General features: G+C 43.6%; 1 protein-coding gene across 2 annotated transcripts in view; it reads right to left on the bottom strand.

Annotated features, from left to right (window-relative positions):
* The window catches only part of ANO6 (anoctamin 6), a 186,685-nt gene extending 172,295 nt beyond the window's left edge, over nt 1-14,390 (bottom strand). The window contains exon 1 of one of the 2 annotated variants that reach the window (XM_045801226.2): nt 13,990-14,390. In XM_045801226.2, coding sequence (XP_045657182.2) covers nt 13,990-14,062 — 73 coding nt within the window. In that variant the 5' untranslated portion in view covers nt 14,063-14,390. The remainder of the gene's footprint in view (nt 1-13,989) is intronic. The other variant, XM_045801227.2, reaches the window with a different exon arrangement.
* Between the last annotated feature and the right edge of the window lie 5,742 nt (nt 14,391-20,132).

The following is a 20,132-nucleotide window of genomic DNA, read 5'->3' as shown; positions in this document are numbered from 1 at the left end:
GGTTAAGCATCTGCCTTCGGCTCAGGGCGTGTTCCCGGCGTTCTGGGATCAAGCCCCACATCAGGCTCCTCCGCTATGAGCCTGCTTCTTCCTCTCCCACTTCCCCTGCTTGTGTTCCCTCTCTCTCTGGCTGTCTCTCTCTCTGTCGAATAAATAAATAAAATCTTTAAAAAAAAAAAAAAGTTAACAAACCGAACAGCTAGCTTTGAATTTTACTATATGTAAAACATGCCTTTTAAATGTTAAAAAAAAAAATACCACAGGACTAAACAAACATTACTAAGAATTGAGGATTCAAGTAAAAGCATGACAAAGGGTTAACAGTAGTATCTCTTACACTTGATCTCAAAGGCATTTATAAAGAAAACATCCCCAGTTTGGAAGGAATGAGATGCAATGGCTAAAACAATAAGTTTAGTAATACAATCGCCTTGCTTGCTGGATTTCAGTCATGTATGAAAGATCCCAACATAGAAAGGAAACAGGATTTTTTTTAATAGTAAATGAAAACAGAATTTGCATCCATTTCTTTCTGCCCTAGCAACTGAAAACAAAACAAGTTTGAGTTTGCATCTTCACTAGGACTCTACCACCAGGGTACTCTGGCTATTAAGGGCTTCTAGAGTGTGATGCCCTAGTATTGGGATTTCTCAAGAGGAGAGGCCTTGAGGGAGCACACCAGGGGTCCTGTGGTGTCCGTCACTCCCAAAGAGTCACGTCCCCTAACACAGCAGGGCAGGAAGAGTGGAGAACCCGTTCCTGGCTGAAAATCCAAGGCGCCCTTTGCTAGCTTCCTGCCCCATTCAAGTCAGGAGAGGAGAAGGCGGACCACGGGGACAAGGTGGACCTGCTCCTTCTCTCTCTCCTCCTCCTCTGTCAACAGGGGGAAAGTGCACAGAATCACTGTGGCCCCACCTCTCAGCCCCATCTTTAACTGAAGGAAGGGAGAGTATTATGCCACACTGAGCTACAAAGGAAGAGTTAAGGGAGCAGGGGGCGACCCACCAGGTCGTGTGGTTTTCCAGCTCAGTGCCAACAGTCTGGCCGACCCACCAAGGAGTAAAGGGGCACAACACCGTAGGGACCGAGCTGCTGGCTCACTTCCGCAAGCGCACTAACAGCTGCAGAAACCCAAATGAACAAAGCTTCCTCGTGCAGGGCTGGCCCAGCACCGCACACCTGGACTCGCGAGCCGGGAAACATTTGTGGCAATTTACACACGCATCTAACGTACATCTTGAGCCTTCTCAAAGACCTACTTTTTAAAGATGACACTCTAAGGCCGGGTTATTTTTAGAATTATGAAAATACCAGCTGCACTTGTCAGCCATCCTCCAGTGAGGGCCCACCCCCTTGGACTGGCTAGGGAAATACCCAGGTTCTGGTCTCAGCTGTACTCTCCTGCTTCAGTCTCTTTTTTCCACCATCTTTAAATATAATTTGCTGGTGATCTGTGGGCCTGTTTGTCTTCCCTGCCGGTCAGCCCCCTCGTTGAGGGCAGAGGCCGGGTCTCTCCTGTGTGTGGCTGAATCCCTAGCACAGAGCACGCACAATGCCTGGCACAGAGCACGCACAATGCCTGGCACAGAGAGGGTGCAGAACAGACATGAGGTAAATGAATGGGTTTCTGCATGCGTTGTTTGGTTTTTATTTTATCACTTATTAGAAAACAAGCTTCACCAAAGTCGGAGTTCTCTCTCTCTGGTTCTATATCCTCAGACTTAAATACATGACCCAAAAGAGGTCTTCAGTAAAGACTGTGAAAAGACATTAATCCAGTGCTCTGAGCTCACTGAAATCTCTACGCGTGTCTTTCTTTTTCTTTTTTCTTTTTTTTTTTCGAGAGAGAGCTTGAGCAAGCGTGGGAACAGGCTGGGGGGGGGGGGCGGGGGGCAGAGGGAGAGGCAGAGAGAGAATCCCAAGCAGCCTCCACCCTCAGGACACTCAGGCCGAGCCCAAGGCAGGGCTCCATCTCACCATACTGAGATTGTTACCGGAGCTGAAATCGAGAGTCAGACGCTTAACCAACTGAGCCACCTGGGTGTCCCTATGCACATGTCTTTTTAAAAGAGCACTAGTTCTGATTTATGAAGGCCACTAGTAGCAAATTCCACGATCAGCTTTCAAAGGGATTTTTGTGTGTGTGCCAAATAACTTAGTCAAGACTGACTGAACTCTTCAAAATAAGTATCTTGGAGTAGGAAACAAGCCACTAGCCACAGTTTAGGCAGCTGTAATTCTCAGGAAAACCATGATTACCCCATTGCTCAAAAGCCATTTACTGTGTTGCTCACCCTTAGAGTAGATGACAAGGCCTGTTAGAAGTGTGCACATCTCCTCTGTGATTTGTAAGCTATACTGTGCTTGTTATAGAGGCATGCACCCCATAGGTACCAAATGCTGTTTAAACGGAGGAAGGAAATAGGAGACAGTCTGGCAATCTGGAGTATAGGTTGAAACCCACGGACAACAAGAACTGCAATTCTAAGTGCAGTAACCAAAAGATGAAACTTCCACTTTCATTGCACACTCACCTCTATGAACACTTAACTATAAAGCAAATAATTTTAACTCTAGTTGGGGATAAAAACAGCCTTCCTCCTTTCATTTTGCTTTGATCTACCCAAATGGAAAGGGACATCTCCCTTTTCTTAGGGCTGATGCTGCTGGAAGGGGCCCGGTGGTGTTTAAGTTCTAACAACTGGATATAGGCGAATCATTCCCAAACCTCAAACACACAAAATGAAAAATGTCATTGCAAATACCTATTCTGCAAATGAGGTAGTGATGATTTTATTCATTAAATTCACAACAATTCAAACTATCAAGGTAACGATTTCTTTGGGTGCTCTTGTCTTCAGTTTTATCGTCTTGCTCTGTATCATATTCATGTCTTTTAACAGGTTTTATTTGACTTCAAACCTTTCAATAATACTTAATGAGGAGAAATTATAGCTCTGTGAGCAAATGAAACATTTTTGAATTTTTCCACTTAAAATAACTGGCCATTCAAACGATAAGTAAATATTACATGTTTATTTTAAAACTGAGTATTTTAGGGGCACCTGGGTGGCTCAGTCCGTTAAGCATTCGACTCTTGATTTCAGCTCAGATCATGATCTCAGGGTTAGAGGACTGAGACCCCAGTCTGCTTCTCTCTCTCTGCCCCTCCTCCTCCTCGTTCATACGCACCCTCTCTAAAATAAATCTTTTTTAAAAATGTGTATTATATTAAGGGTTTACTTTATTAAAATTTCCCAGGATCAATATGAAGACAGCTACTCTTTAGCCTTTAATAGGAGATACTTTTAAAATCTTAAATTTGCTAGATGAAGAAATGCTCTTATTTCTTTTGCATTTTCTTTAGTGTAAAGTCTATCAAAGTACCATTTAAATTTCATTATGAGTCTTTATAGTATATTCTCTTACCTTTTTTACTAAAATTATATATATTCAAAGGGATGATACTGTTGTGAAACAGAGCTACTGGAATATCTAACAAGTTACACCAGTCATTTATACTGTATTTCTCCATTTTTGGTTGTTTTATAAATGACTCCAATATTTGTTGGCCTATTATGTGCCAGAAAATGTCCCATGTCCTTTTATATATTAATATTACTAAACCTTATAACAATTCTATAAAGTATTACTATCCTTTCTATATTTCCTCTACAACATTTTTCTGATGTGGAAACTAAGGCTCCAAAGTTATAAAAACCTACCCAAGGGTTGGTCTATACACAAAGGTCTATCTTTGCAATCTACCACAGTCCTTCAATAATCAAAATCTTTCATCCATTTACTCATTTAGTAAGAATGTACTGATCTTCTTCCATGTGCCAAGCACTATCCTGCTCGATGAGGTGACCGTTCTCCTCAAGATACTCACAGTCGAATGAAAAAGACAAAGACTAACAATGAGCTATATAAATGGAAGGTACAGCCTTGGGAGAAAGGTAAAACCTCAGTGAAACACGGAAGAGGTAAATCTGGGCTGAGATACGTAAAAATTGCTACCCATAATATTAACAACATTAGCTTCTAATTATGGAAGGCTTTCAGTGTATCAGGTACCACAACCCTGCAAAGTAAGATTTTTTTTTTTAATTATATCACTTTGATACAGTCATCCTTGAAGTAGGTTCTAACATCAGCTCCATTTTAGAGAGGAGGGGAAAGTCCTGTTAATCACTCAAGGTCACACAGCTAGTGAATGTGTGGGACAGAATTTCAATCACATCTGTCTAAAACTGAAGTGTAAACAGTGGTAGTCTCTACCTCAGGCAATTTGTCTGAGGAGAACACTGGGACAGAGGTGAGCTAAAGAACTCTGAGGAGAATGATGGGCAACTGAGGAGCCAAGGGGGATAAATTAAAAGGACCACAGGCCAACAGAGAGGCCCAATTCTTCCTGACACAGTACAGGATGCCCGTCCACATCCTTGGCCAGGGTAAGATGAGGCTATCTATAACAGATGGTGAAAATAATCTTTCAACAAGGGAAAAGTCATCCTTTTCTTTTAATCTCCTGTGTAAGTATCTCTCATCAAATTCAGGTTTTCACCTGCAGACCCAAACCTCAAGAACAGAGCACTTTCACCTGACCCCTAATACCTACACTCATCCAGGGCTTGGAGGGGAGAGAGTGGATCCCTCAGACAGGGGAGGTAAGGCCCATGTCTCCTCCTCCCCTTCAGACCCATATGGATGTAGACTCCCAAGGCATCCCAGTGCCCTCTAAGAACGGGGTTCAGGTGTACTCAAATAACAAGGTGGCCGAGGAGGTCCTCTCTCAGAGACACAAGGTCATTTCCAATTCTGAAGACATGTAGAGAATGAGGAACCAAAACTGACTGCCTGCACACAACAATGGTCAAGAACTGGAATGGGGGCGATGGGAAGATGGTAAGTCAAATAGGTTTTTAACGTCAGGTCATCGACCACGCCCACCACGTACCACCTGACTGCCCTCCCTCCACTGAATGGCAACATCTCTGACCGATCCTCCACGTTTCCAATTTCAGTAGGAACAGTGGAATCATGGAGAACCCTGACTACTGAGAATCTCATCACTGATCTTCCTCTCTCCTCTGTTCTCCTATGATATTCAATTGGTAATAAAAGCTATTTATTTCTTACTTACATGTCTCCCTCCTCATGTCTTGTACATACAATTATCTGATGACACGTGGGAGCACACATACTTTGGAAAGAGCTGCCTGACAGTGACTGAGAGAATGGGATAAGCTACAGGCAGTACTGATGGAAAAGCCGTCCCTACATTTATGAGCCATTGATTGCGAGCCCACTAAGTGTCAGCCCTTAGGATCTTTTGCTAAGATTCCCTGAAAGAGTTTCCTCCTGAAATAGGTTTCCTGGAATTTGGAAAACATTATCAGTCTGTCTGAAGATGGGGGGGGTGGGAAGCACACACAGTAATTATCTCTTTGCAGAAACCACATGCTATTCTTCAACTCCTTTATCTTTAGACACGTGTCTGCAGCACAGCCGCCGTCACGGTCATCCTTAACCTGACATTTAGTGGGCAGCTACTGCACACACGGTGTGGCACGAGCCACACAAAACACACAGCAGTGTTTGGGGACAGGACTCAGATCGCGGAGGTGAAGAGTAGCCACTTCTTACACTGGAATGAAAATAAAATGAAATGAGGTGAGATCTTTAAAAAAAATGAAAAAAGTAGCATTTAAATACATGAATTCATCAGGATGGTGACATTGTAACTGCCACTTGCGGAGCGGGAGTGAAAGGCCCACACCGGGCACTATAGAGACACCTCACATCCTCCTAGCAACCCCACCCGGCTGAAGAAACAGGCGCAGAGCAGCCAAGCAACTTGCCTCAGGTAATAGGTTCTGAAGGTCAAAGCCAACCGCAAACGCAGGTCTTCTGACTGCCAGCCGTTCCCCTCCCTGGGCCCTGGTCTGCATCCACACTGACTTCCCGTAGTCCTTCCTCCCCATCCCGCTCGTCAGGGATTCACCTTCCACCCTCTCTAAATCTCCCACTTTCTCTAGGTAGCATCTATGGTCAATGAATTTATACCGTTCCCTTATTACTTGTATCACTTAGAAACAATGGTGGGTTTTGCTTGTTCATTCTTCTTTTTTTTTTTTTTTTTTTAAGAAAGGGGATCTTATCTTTTACACAAACTAAGCATTCAGGGTTTGTTTATTTAGTAAGTAATACCAGAAAGAAATGATAGAAAAATTAATGCAGTGGTTTCAAATCATTATATAAACAAAATTTTAAACTAATGTCAAAGGTCTGAGTTTTATATGTGAGAAGGATGTATAATGTTTGCTTACCATTTAGTGCCGAATCATTTTTCTTAAAAACTAAGCATAAATCAGAAAAAAAAATGCTTAAGGCTGTATCTGTGGGACGCCACAAGAAAGATGTAGCTATCATTTTGTCTGTGCCAAGCCAAAGATTATCTTTCAAATATCTAGATAGAATGTCTGGAGAAATCATAAAAAATTCAATTATGTCAAGACAATCCTAGTTTATATAAAACAAGCTTTATAAACAAGCCTATAATTTGCATAATTGTACTTTGTGAAAGAACATCTATTTACATGACTGACCTATGACTAAAGTTCTGCCAAAGTTAAAATTAAAATTATAAAAAAGATAATTTTAGAGATCAATATCCTTTTTCCTTTAATTTCCAGTATTTGTATTTTTAAATAATGTGGGAGATAGTAGAGTTTCAATGTCCTAGATTAAAAGCATTAAATAGAAAAGCAACATCTGGACTTCACAAAAGAGTATATTTTCTTTCATTCGTATTTTGAGCCGCTGAATAACTTCCTGCAGCAAGTTCTTTCAGTGAGTATTCAGACATGTAGCCAGGGCAGTGATAAATACCACAGCAGAGAAAGTTGCCTATTAACCCTTCAACCCGTCTTCCATGCAAACGTTCCATCTGATGTTTTGGCTGAGGAGTATTTGAATTGCTCTTCGGGACATATCCACACTATTCCATTGTTGATATCTTCATCTAGTATTCTTTAAACCGGCTGCTTCTCGGGATGGATCTAATTAATTTTAGTTGCAGTGTGATAGAGCAAGGCAAAACTAAAGGAAAGGCAATAATAACAATGATGATAATGACTTAAGACAATGAGTCGATTGTGTCATATTCTCATAATCTCTATCTTTACATATGAGCTACCGATCAGTCAAGAAGTACGTTTCCTTGGTTAAAGGTAATTGGAAATGATGTATTTCTGGTGTAAAACTGGTGACTTTCGCACAGACCCAGACCTGACTACATTGTATGAAAAGCAGATCAAGCTTTAATCTTACGGCATACAGAGCTTCCATTACAACCTAAAAACAACAGTCCCTTAGCAAATGTTTGTTGAGTGTCTACGATGTGAAAAGCATTACGATGTGCAGGCTGTGGCGTACAAAGGTGAGCCCGATAGCACTTCTCCCCCTAAGACTATATAAGCTTTGCCTTAAAATGTATCAGCTAGAATACAAAACACAAACTGATAAGTATGATAACAGACAAAAACCAAAAGTATTAGCGTGGAAACTTTTATTAAAATGTAATCATTTTAATCGAACCTGCTACAAATACCACTTCAAAAGTTTAAGACCATCTTTCAAAAAGCTAGATTGTGGGATTCTTAATAACGTATTATAATCTCCCTTCAAGAATGTCAGAATTTAAATAGTATCTTTGACAGAAACCTTCACAGGAGCTTTTGGTCTAAATGTACTGGTTTCCAAAAGAAAAAAAAATGTACAGCAATCAACATATATGACTACTGCAACCACTTGAGAAAAAAGAAAGCGGTGTGTGTGGAACTCTTCAAGAGCTGTGTCTATGTCAGATTTAAAGAACAGTGGGAATTACAAGAGGAGATGGGAAACATTTTAGAAAGCAATTCTTTGACTTGAATGTTAAAACACAAGATAAATTGTGACTAAGGATCTGAAACTGAAAATAACAGGTGTATATATACATGTATATGTATATATGTCGGCAAAACTATACTCAAAGAGAAAGGCTTTAAGGATAGTTCGCTTTGTTTTGTTTTTTAACTGTCATTCTCCTGGTAGAGACTATCTCCCCCTTAGCACAGCATATAAAGACAGCATCAAAGTTTATTTCTTGAGGAATCACATTTAGGAATACTCAAGACACATTGTGTCCTAGCCCCACCCACGTATCTATTTCTGATCCCTTCCAGGGCTGTTCGGGCACGGCATCTGAAGAGTCCCCTCAGCAAGATTCCGTGCTTGGTACCATCACGGGCCCTGGTACACATGTTGATTACAGCATTAATCATAGACTACTGTAATTATCTATTCATGTATCTGCATCCCTCCTAGATAGTGAGGTACTGGAGATCAAGGACCCTGGAACCTAGCAGAGTGCCTGATAAACTATGTACAATGAACAGATAACAGGGAATCTCAAAGTGCCATAGAAGGGAATTTTACTAGGGCCATAAAACCAACAAGCATAATGTTACTCAAACTATTTAAAAAGAGCAATTCACTTACTGAGTCTTTCAACAATGATTTGTTTGGCTTCTACTGAAGAGCAAGCACCGTTCTAGGCACGAGGGGCACAACTTTGAACACAAAGCACGCAAGACACCTCCCTTCAGGGAACTTATATGTTAGAGGAGGGTGAGGAAGAGAACATTTTTTTAAATTATGGCAGTGAATGTCTACAATGTTTGGGATATTTTGCATGATTTCTAGAAGACCCAAATGACCTAGTCCCAGTGCCCAAGAAATTTACACTCTAGTGGTGGGGATAAAGATAATCAACAACAAAAACAAAATACAAAGTGAATGCTAATTGTGTAGAACAGAAAAATAAGGGGTGTGACAATTTATTGGTGGGCACTTTGGGCAATGAGAATCAGTAACAGCTTTCTAGGTTTGTGAGAGGCTTGGAAGGACAGTGAGCCACTGAAAAACAGGCGCTAAGTCTAGTATCACTAAGGAAGGGAAATGGTCTGAGCCAAAGCAGAGGAGAAAAGCATAAGACTTGGAACAATAGAAACGTCTCCCCTCCTGCACACCTGCCACCACTTTCCACCTAATCACTCAGCTCAAGTCCCAGAGTCCCACTGTTTGCTGGAAGCGATGGGTCTTTGAGGCCTCAGAGATGTCACCTCTTTCCTAAACTTTCAGACCACTCCTCTTTATTCCCATGGCCACTGCAGGCATTTCCAAACCTGACTACTAGGAAGGCTTACCTCTACCACCTCCCCTCTCCACCCCATTTTCCCACGTGCTGCTGGGGAAATCTATTCTACGCAAATTTGATCCTATCACTCATTTCCTTAAAATCTTTCAGGCACTCCAAATCCCAAATCCTTAAAACATGCAGAGTATTCTTCATGGTGTGGCTCCTGCCTGCCTCCCTAGCCTTGTGGCTGCTCCCTTCCCTCACAGGCAACTCCCACTTCCCTCTGCCCTCCCTGCCATGCCGTCTGCCTGGTCCTCCAGCGCCCAGCCCCGCAAGCTCCGCTGGGACCCTGCCTCCCATACCTCCTCCCATGGCTGTGCACATAGCTCGATAATGGCTGGTTCCACGGAACCCACTTCCCCACGGCCAAGGGGTGCACTGTACTCATTTTTAGGCTCCACCACCCAGCCCCGCACCTAATCATGCACCTAGCACAGGTTTGCTCAATTAATATTGAAAAGGCAAAACGAGGCCAGGATCAGATCCGCGGGTGATTAAACAAAGTTTGTAGGGATAGAAATTGTGCAGGAACTCTGCGTAAAAATGTGACATCAAAAAAGGAGCCAATAAAGACACTTGAAAGATACAGCTGGACCATCACAGCTCAGAGGTAATGGGCCTCTGCCCACAGCACCCCCCACCCAAAACCAATGACATGACCATCAGATGTGGGGATCAGAGAGTAAATTCTACCATAAACAGACTGGGAACCCAAAGCAACCAACCAAGCATCTAAACAAAACCTTTTTGCCTGAACCATCTGACTTGTTCCTGATAATCCCCTTCTTTTTTGAGAATACTTTTCCTCTCTCCGCAAAGTTTGAATCACAGAAATGCAAAATAAATGAATAAATAGAATCAGCACACTAAATATACTACCTACATTTTGGCTGTAAAAGAGGTTTCATCCTTTTCTACATGAACAGGAAGAAATGGTGGATTTTATTCACTGATCAACTGGGGGGGGGGGTGCTGGAGGTAGGGCAGCCAAGAGCTCTTTTTTGCACACCAGGCCCACGAAACCTGCCTGGATGTGTGATCTCCACCAGCAGCAGTGCATAAGGGCTAAAAGCCATCTACTTCCTGCCACTACTGCCTATGTGTCACATCTGCGTTTGGTTGCTGGAGCTGAAAATAAGGGGTCTTTTGCAAAAATGGTCTCGTGCCAACAGGCTACCTCATTCACAAACCTTTGGGCACAATTTCTAGAGGCCCTGAGAAAAGCAAATATGGAAAAGACGCTCATAGTAAGATTCACCATCTTTGTCCAGGCAGGTTCACGTCAAACAAGCAGGCAATCCTTACACGTAAAGCACTGAACAGTGCTTCAAAAGTAAGTAGAAACCCACCGGTAGGAAAAAAATGAAGGGCCCTAAATGCCAGTTTACTACAGGGCCCACTTCCACATATGTACATAAAACATTTACATGATATAACCGGGGGCCGCATCCAGTTTTAAAAGTTTTTCTTTTTGTCTTTTGCAAATTAGGTGATGATAAAGTTTTACCCAGGAACTATGTCAAAAATGACTCTACTGTTCTGATTTACAGAGTTAATATTTATAGAGGGATTACATAGAAATCTTCAGTACCTGAGTGGATTTTAAATTATACAACTATTAGTAATGACAATCTGGTACTAGGAGAAATATGTTAGTCAACAGCTTTAACATAGCCCTGCATTATAAAACCAGAGGCACACGTTAAAATTATCAGCTTTATTTCACCAGAACCTCCTCTCCTATAGTTGGAAATTATAATTATTTTGTTAAAGGCCATATACCATCAGCCTACTTCTGCTAACCTTTAAAAAGACTTACTATTTTACAATGACATAAACTTTCTATTGGCATGGTAAACATTTGCTCTTGTTATAACATCAGTGCAACCCATACTGAATTTGTATAACCATCAAAAACTGCTGAGATATTAGTTGCCTACACTTACACATAAAACATAATCAACACATACACGCCTATACACAGTAAAGTATCAGTGTAGCCTATGGAGGGAGGGGTGAAGAGGAGTAGAGATATTTAACTTTTTATTAAATATAGTTACAGTTTGACTCGATAGAACCAGCATAAATTACATCTGTATTTAAAAATAAGAAAAAACTATTGCCACACACTGAAGATAAATTTTATGATGTCTCATCTGGTAAACACAGACTAGACCAAATTAGTTTTCTTTCTAAACTGAGATCTATTGACGGCACAGTGGAACAAACAAAGCTCAGACTCTCTAGCTTACTTCTATTTCCATTTGGGTTTTTATCTTTATTTACAATACTCATTATAAACAGTGACACCTCACCATAACAGACAAGAGTATATTTTTCTGAGGGGCACCTGGGTGGCTCAGTCGGTTAAGTGTCTGCCTTCGGCTCAGGTTGTGATCCCAAGGTCCTGGGATCGAGACAGGCTCAGGTTGTGATCCCAAGGTCCTGGGATCGAGACAGGCTCAGGTTGTGATCCCAAGGTCCTGGGATCGAGACACATGTCAGGCTCCCTGCTCAGCGGGGAGTCTGCTTCTCCTTCTGCCCCTCCCCCTGCTCCTTCTCTCTCTCCCTCACTCTCTCTCTCTCTCTCTCAAATAAATAAAATCTTTTTTTTTAAGTATATTCCTACGAAACAGACTGCGCTACTTTATTATAACTTTTTAAAAGTTTGCTCCTATGGTTTATGTTTTTATGTAATCATGATTTATCAGGAAAGCCTGCTAAATAGTAGCATTATACATTATCTGACAGCTGAGTGACCAGGTGGAAAGTGGACTAAATGGACACAGGTTTTGCAACTCAGAAAGTCTGTGTTTGAACCCTAACAAGCTACACAAAAAGCTATGCAGATCAACCTGTGAGCTTCAGTTTTTCTAATAAAAAAAAGAATACTACTGGCTCCCTCCATCTAATAAATTGTTCTCAAATGAATGAAAGATGTAACCATGAACCATGAAGTGTAAGTCCCTCTATTCAATTTGTTCCTGGTCAACAAGGAAGTTATCAAGTTCTTTGGATTTAAGTGAGCAGTACCTATAATAGCCAATATATGAAAACAACTTAATTGTCCAAGTACAGATGAATGAAGATGTGGTATGTGGTGTGTGTGCGCACATATATATATATAACCATCACCACCAGCATCACCAACCACCATCACCCACCCCCCTCACCGCCTTCTCGCTCTTGCATGTGGGCAATGGAATATTATTCAACCATGAGAAAGAAGGAAATCCTGCCATTTGGGACAACATGGATGGAACTTCAGGGGCATTATGCTAAGTGAAGTCTGACAAAGACAATTACTGTGTATCACTTACAGGTGAAATCTACTAAAGCTGAACTCAGTGAAACAGTAGAATGGGGCGGAGGGGATGTTGGTGAAAAGGCACAAGCTTCCAGTTGTAAGACAAGTTCTGGAGATCTAAGGTACAGCATAGTGATGATAATTTATACTGTATCCTGTACTTGAAAGATGCCAAGAGAGTGTACTTTAAATGTTCTCACCACAAAAAGGAAGTGGTAATTATCTGAGATGATGGAGATGTTGGTTAAAGCTATGGTGGTAATCATTTTGCAACATATAAGTGTATCAGCTCAGCACGTTGTACACCTTACACTTACACAATGTTATATGTAAACTGTATCTCAATACAGCTGGGGGAAAAATGATAAAGAAAAAAACCACACCTAGCTCCTAAAATTAACTTACTTCTAAAGTTATTAGAGAAAAACAGGACTTCAGGACATAAGCAGGAACTGTTGCGTTTTAAACTGATTTGGCGTGCAGGAAACAGACTCAGAGTCTCTGAACAGACCAGCACGGTAATTTAATTGCCAGTCCTCTGGAGGGACCCAATATGTCATCATTCCCTGACAAGGATTTTCTCCCTTCTCCTCCAATTGTTTTCCCCTTCCCCACTTCCTCCCCTCCCTTTTGTTTGTTGTTGTGGTTGTTTTACTCTTCAACAGTTCTGCCTCCTTTCCGTCTACAACTTCTAAACATTTTAATCTCTAACTAGAAATGATAACACCCAGGCTTGGCTTCCACCCCCACCCCCACCCCCACGTCCCGCCGAGCTCCAGGGGCCCTCCGGACTGGCAGAAATGTCCTGAGGTCCGCGGGGAGCAGGGCTTACGCCTACAATCACTGCCCCCGCGGGCTCTGCGGCTGAGGAAAGGATCCCAGGCCGCCACCCGCGGCCACAAATCCGTTCCCGGGGCGCCCCACCCAGCCCCCACCCTCCCTCCCAGAGCCGATCCTTTCTTTCTTTCACTTTACAGCGGATGCAGGTGGGTCACACCCCTGCTCTCCGAACTGGGGCCGGCTCCCCGCCTGCGCCGCTCTCCGGAATCCCCAGTGCGGTTCGAAGGGGAGGAAATGACCCAAAAGTTGCTGCTTCTGAGTCAAGACTTCGGCGCGCGGAGACCTCCCTGAATCTAGCATGACTGCTCGGAGGCTGCGGCCGCGGCCCGCCCGGACGCTGTTCTCGGGAGCCCGTGCGCGCCCTGCGCCTCCCCGGCCTGCACGGGGGCGCCGGCCCGCCGGCAGCGGAGCCGCGAGGCGGCCGCATTGCGGCCCGGGGACCGCGGCGTGGGCTCCCTCCTCCCCCTCCGCCGGCGCCCGCGCCCCTCCGAGCGGCCAAGAGTCCCCGCCAACCGCCCCCGCGGAGGGCGCGGCGCCCACGCGCAGTCCCCAACTTCTTCCGGCGCCGGCCCACGCCGGGGAACCCCTCGCTCACCGATATCCCCGTCGTCGTCGTCCTCCTCCTCCTGGTCCATTTCTAGCAGAATGTCCCTGGTCATCATTTGCATGGCTCCCCCAGAAGGCGGTCCCGAACTTGGCGCGAAGTTGGGGGCTCCCGGGTTCCGGAACGACGCGGCTCTGGCGGGGCCCTGCGTCCGGGCGCGGACGGCGGGGCGCGTCTGGCTGCCGGCTCAGGGGCTGCAGTGGCCGGCCCGCACGCCTGGAAGCCGAGCCCAAGCGGCCGCCGACCCGAGCCCTGCGCCCAAGACAAGCACTCGCCACCCGAGCCGGGCCCGGCCACTGAGCATGCCCAGTGAGAGAGCCAGGCTCGCTGCGGAATGATTAAACTTCCCCCAGGTTTATTGGGCTCCCAGAAGGAAGTCGGGACGCGAGCACGAGGAGTCGGCGTTCGCGTTCTGTACGCGAGTGACCTCGAGGAAGGGGGAGGCGAGAACACGCGGGGGTGGGAGTGGGCAGGGTTCCCCAAACGTTGCCTCCAAACGAGGCAGCTCTCTAAGGTCTCTGTTCTAAGGTCATATATGGACACATACTGGGGCTGGCTTTCTTTGACATGTGTTACTGCAGAGGGGAAAAACCGGCACTCCGGCTCAGGTGAAGAACCCAGAAAGCGAGCACGTTTGAAAGGTATTTAAGGCTACGTGGAGCCAAAGGAGATCTTCAAGCATCAATTACTCTGACTCCTAAGTGAGGGAACATGTATTGGAGGGGAAAGGAACAGGGAGATTACAGGGGAAAAAGGCAGAACTCGTAGATAATAAGCAATAGAAGAAAAAAGACAAAGAAGAGAGCGATCTAAAAAAAAACATGTTCACAAAAGGCCGGAGGATTTCCGCAAAAGGAGAGGTTATAAGGCCAGAGAAGCGCCCCCTACCCCCGCCCGCCTGAGCACACGCAGGGAGTGGTTGCAAGATGATCACGAGTCCTTTTGGACCCTGAAAGCTTAGTCCTCCGTATCAAAAATGCAAAAGCCCAAGAATTTCACTATGGTTAGAGATAAACGCTACTATAATGCAGTGTGAATGACTATAATACCCAGAGGAAACACTGAAAGCACTAAAATAAAATTGAGGCAGAGACTAAAAGAATGCATTCCTGGGGACCAAAGGGAGCAATAGGACAAATACAAAGGGATTTCTACTTTTAAGACGCTTGGGGTAGTTTGAACTTCAGGTTTCTAGGATTGTGTGTCTGCAGAACTGTTTTCAGAGAAGCTGGTGTTGGGTTCATTTTGATTCCTCAAAATGGCTTAGAAGGTATATTTGAAATCCTTGTTATATTCTTTGTCCTACACTTCCCATCAAAACTTTTATATTTTTTCCACTGATGTACCAGAATTATCATGGTAATTACGGTGACGCTAAATCTCCTGTGCGTTTTATTCTCCCATATACTTATTTTTTGAGTTTCCATATTAAAGAAAGAAAACACTGAGACCAGTCCTAAGTGGGAAAACAGCCACAAATATCCGTCAAAAGGCATGTGGAAATTACTTTTAAGAAAATATCCAATATCTTAAAGATAAAAATGTTCTTTATTTTTAAAAAGTAGGCTCCATACCTAGCATGGAACCCAACACAGGGCTTGAACTCTTGACCCTGAGATCAAGAGTCAGATGCTTAAGAGACTGAGCCACCCAGGTGCCCAGAGAGAATTATTGTTAATATAAAGAGAAAACAATACATTGGTCTGGGCAGGTGTTGGGGGGGGGGGGTAGGAGAATAAAGAAGGAAAAAAAAAAGGAGGAAAAAAAGATTGTTTTCTCCTAGTAAACTCTCTCCCCAATGCTTATGGGACCTAGTAAATTAGGAGCTGCAGGGGCATTTTAGTGACATGATCAGTTATCACAATTTTCATTTAACAAATGTGTACACTGTGCTGCTTATGTGCTAAACTCAATTCTAAATGTTTTATATTCAGTCACGTAATGCTCATAACAACCCTACCAACTTTTACCACTCTTTTACTCAGACACAGGATGATTAAATAACTAATCCAAAATCACACATAGGAAGTAAGTAGCAGAGCTGAGGTTCAAACCCAAGCATCTAGAATCTGGGCTGTTGGCCATTTGATAAACTACCTCTAGAGACATTTCTGAATCTGTTAAAAAAAAAAAAAATCACTTTTTCCCCCCACCAGCTCTAAGCTCTCAAAGTCTCATCAACTTTCTGCCCCAGTTCTCTCACCAAATGGGCTGGTTTTTATGGCCTAAGACTTTGCTCAAAATTTATTAGCAGTTAGAAAACTCTTGTGGTTGATTTTGTAACAGGGTTCCATGAGTCATTTGAAATTCTTTGTAGATTTTAGAGTTTACATTTGCGTTGCTTGATAAATGTTGCAGAGAGACATTGCTGGCCTTATATGTAAAGGTAACTGTTGCTGGAAGGGAAATGAATTATTTACTTGTTATCTGTGAGTCTATCATCAGTAAATTCCATTCTTTCATCCTATCTATTTTATTTTCTGTAGCTCCTCTCATGCAGTATTTTTTTCCAGCTGAGTCATAAATGCTTCAAACATAATCAAGGTAATAGGCCTATGTAAGAACCACATCCTTGATCCTGAAAGTGATCATTTATATCATGAATAGTTAGTGAAATAAAATGTGCCTAATATGTGGCCAAGTTACTGGATTTGCAAAGCTTTTCCAAGTCGGGGTGGTAGACCAAGTATTTTCTCTTTTGTTGGTCTTCTGATTAATTACAACCCTCACCTGGCCACAGGATACTCTTTCTCTGCCCGTCCCTTAAATATTGGGGCATCTCTGACTTTGATCCTGTCCTTTTCCTCTCATCTTTCCCTATTGAGCTCATTCAGTCTTATAACTTTACTGTCTATTCCAAACAGAGCCAGTTTCATGAGCACATGAACACTTGATTTACAGAGGGCCCTGCACTCAGAAGGACTTACTGCTTGGGGTCTTAATGCTCAGTGGTTGCAGGTTTGAAATTCTTAATAACATTATCTTTGAATTTTTGTTTTATATGTGGAGTTCAATGAGATAAGGAAGTGTGCTTGGTTCTCATATAGTCTTGCCTCCCACTGCTTCTCTGCCTCCCTGGGACAGTTTCTCAGACTTGCCCACCCTCCTTTTTGCCCTACCCAAAACCAGGACCACTCGGACCAAGAAGACCTAGGCATAGGCACAGAGAAGGTCAGGGTCATGTGCAGGCACCCTTGATGTTGTAGGGTAGGGCCTGAAGGCAGCTGTCCCTGCCCTAGACTGGCAGTGCCACAGTGCTGCCACCCAGGGGGTGACTCAGTGGGAATGAGCCTCTTGCCTATCCCCTATGTAAGGGCATCCCGGCATGGAAGTTGCAATATCTTGGAGGCCGTCCCGTTAATGTGGTTTGGAGCCTAGAGTCCATGGGGAAGGGGAGATACCTGGCTCCACTTCTCCACCATCAGCCAGGGCATGGTTGGCATGGTCTGTCAGTCCTACAAATTGGTGGGAGTGGGGTCTGGAAGCTGGTGGACCTCATGTGCTCTTCAAACAAGGAACCCTGCAAATTTTCATTTGCACGGGGCACTGCAAATTATATACCTGGTCATGATTCCAAGGTCTTTATTTCCAGATCTCTCTTCTGTGTTGCAAATGGTATATATGTTTGTATGCTGAACATCTCCCCCTGGCTATTTCTTAGACATTTCAAATTTAGCACATCCAACACTGAATTTATAATCTCTGCCCCAAACCTGTTTCTCTAAATTCAGGAATGTGTAGTTACACAAGCCAATAATTTGAGAATCATTTTGAATCCTTCCTTTCTCTGCTCTCCCCATGTCCAATCCGTTGCTAAATCTTGCTGTATCTACCTCTGGGATATCTCAAACACATCCTGTACCCATTGCTGCCTTGGTGCATAATTGCAGAGCATAACATTTTAGCAGAAGCCTGATGTCAGAGATTAAGACATGAAACTCTCTGAGGGAATGGAGTTTTAGGCAAAAGGGAAAGCAAATGCAAAATTCCGAAGGAAAACCAGCAAAGAAATCCTGGTGGCTGTGGCATAATACATTGCCTGAATTCAGCAGCTCACGGAGACCATAAACAGGCATCCTTTCATACAGGTTCTGTGATCAGGAATTTGAGAGCAGGCTAGTAAAGAGGTTCTGGCCTAGGTTCTAATTCGTAGTCACCATGTTGATCAAAGCTGCAGTCACCTAAAAGCTTGACTAGGGTTCGAAATCTGCTCCTAAGATAGTTCTGCCTCAGGTGGTGCTGCTTGTCAGCAGGCATCAGTTGCTTCCTCCACAAGCCTGTCTGTAGACCCTTGAACATCCTCATGACACAATGCTGTTTTTCCCTGACGATAACTAATCCAAGAGGCTGGGTGAGGTGGAAGCCTCAACATCTTTTATGACCTAACCTTGGAAGTCACACATTGTCATTTCTGCCACTGGATACACAGGTCAGTCAGCTCTACTCCTTAGGGGAGGGGCTTCTCCAAGAGCACGAACAGCAGAGGCAGGGATCACTGGGAGCCATCTTGGAGGCTGGCCGCCACATATCTTTGCTATCACTCTTGTCATACTTACCACTGTCATTCTTCAGTCTTAGTTACTGAGAACTAACTATATGCTGGCCACTTCCCTGGGTGTTGGGGATTCAATAGTAAAAACAAAAAACGAAGACAGACAACATCTCTGCCATCAGGACTTTCCATTGTAGTGGATGGAGACAAATAAGTAAGTACCTGTCAGGAAATAATGGGTATTAGTGAGAAAAATGCAGCAAAGCAAGTGTCAGAGAGAATGATGGTTGGGAGGTGGACTTTGTAATGAATGGTGAGGGGAAGACTCTCTGATAAGGTGACATTTTAGCAGAGGTCTGAAGGAAGTGAGGGAACAGAGTATCTAAGTCCCCGAGGAAACAGTTTTAAGAAGGAAATCCAAGTGCAAAAGCCTTGAGGACAAGCATGCTTAATGTCTTCAAGAAAAGCAGAGGCCTTGGTGACTGTAGCATGGGGGGGGGGCGAGTGGTAGGAGGTCAGGAATGGTGGAGGAGGGGGAGTGCTGCACATCACTTTTAACCATCAGAGGCACTTGGGTTTCGACTCTGAATAATGTGGAAAACCTTTGGAAAGTTTTGTCTAAGCAGGCGGCATCCTTATATTTTAGAAGGATCTTTCTGACTGCTTTATGAAAAGTAGACTGGACTGTAGAAGAGCCAATGTAAAATCAGGGAGGCCAGCTAAGAGACAAGTTCTTTAATTCAGCCAGTGGATAATGGTCTTGAACCAGAATGGTACTAGTAGATGTGGATTATGGTATGTTTTGAAACAGATCTGAAGAGTGTCTGAGGTACTGGATATGAGTCTGAGGGAAAAAAGGGAGTCAAGGAGAATTCCAATATTTTGACCTAAGAAACTGGGAAAATGGAGTTGCTATTTTTGAGATGTGTAAGATGACAGAAGAGGAGGGGGGTGGGGGAGTTTGGTTTTGGACCCATAAGTTCGAATTTGAGATTAGACATCCACATGGAGACATCCAGCAGTCATGCGCCTAGAGCTTGGAGAAGAGATCTGCACTGGAGATAAACTTCGGACTGGTTAGGATTGCTTAGGAGGTTAATCTATGTGAAGAGATAGGGTCCAAAGGACGCCTGGGTGGCTCAGTCAGTTAAATGTTGGACTCTTGATTTTGGTTCAGGTCATGATCTCAGGGTGGTAAGATCCAGCCCCACATCAGGCTCCGTGCTGGGTGTGAAGCCTGTTTAAGATTCTCTCTCTCCCTTCCCCCATTCCCCCCAAAAAAGATAGGGTCTGAAGACTGAGCTCTAGGACTCTGCCCCCCAACATTTTCGTTGGGAAAATGTGGAAAAACCAGTAAAGCAGACTGAGAAGGAAGGAATGTCCTGTGAGAAATGAAAAACAGGAAAGCGTGAAATTAAGTTAAAATTTTTTCAAAAAAGGATGAAATGATATTCTTTGTCAAATGAATCTGATAATGTGCCTTGGTAAAGATTTCAGATTTTCCAGTAGCTAAAATAGCTTTCTTTGAGTATGAAGAAAATCTGCCATTGGATTTTCAGTGGGAGGTCACTGGAGACATCAGCAGTGTCAGAGGAGTGACAGGGGATGAAAGTCTGGAATGGGTTGCCTAGTATATTTTTTT

This window comes from Ursus americanus, chromosome 25 (genome assembly GCF_024610735.1).
Source record: "Ursus americanus isolate L20-20 chromosome 25, mUrsAme1.1.p, whole genome shotgun sequence".
Taxonomy (NCBI): Eukaryota; Metazoa; Chordata; class Mammalia; order Carnivora; family Ursidae; genus Ursus; species Ursus americanus.
The sequence above is the reverse complement of the archived record's forward strand: the minus strand, read 5'-3'. Positions and strand labels throughout refer to the sequence as shown.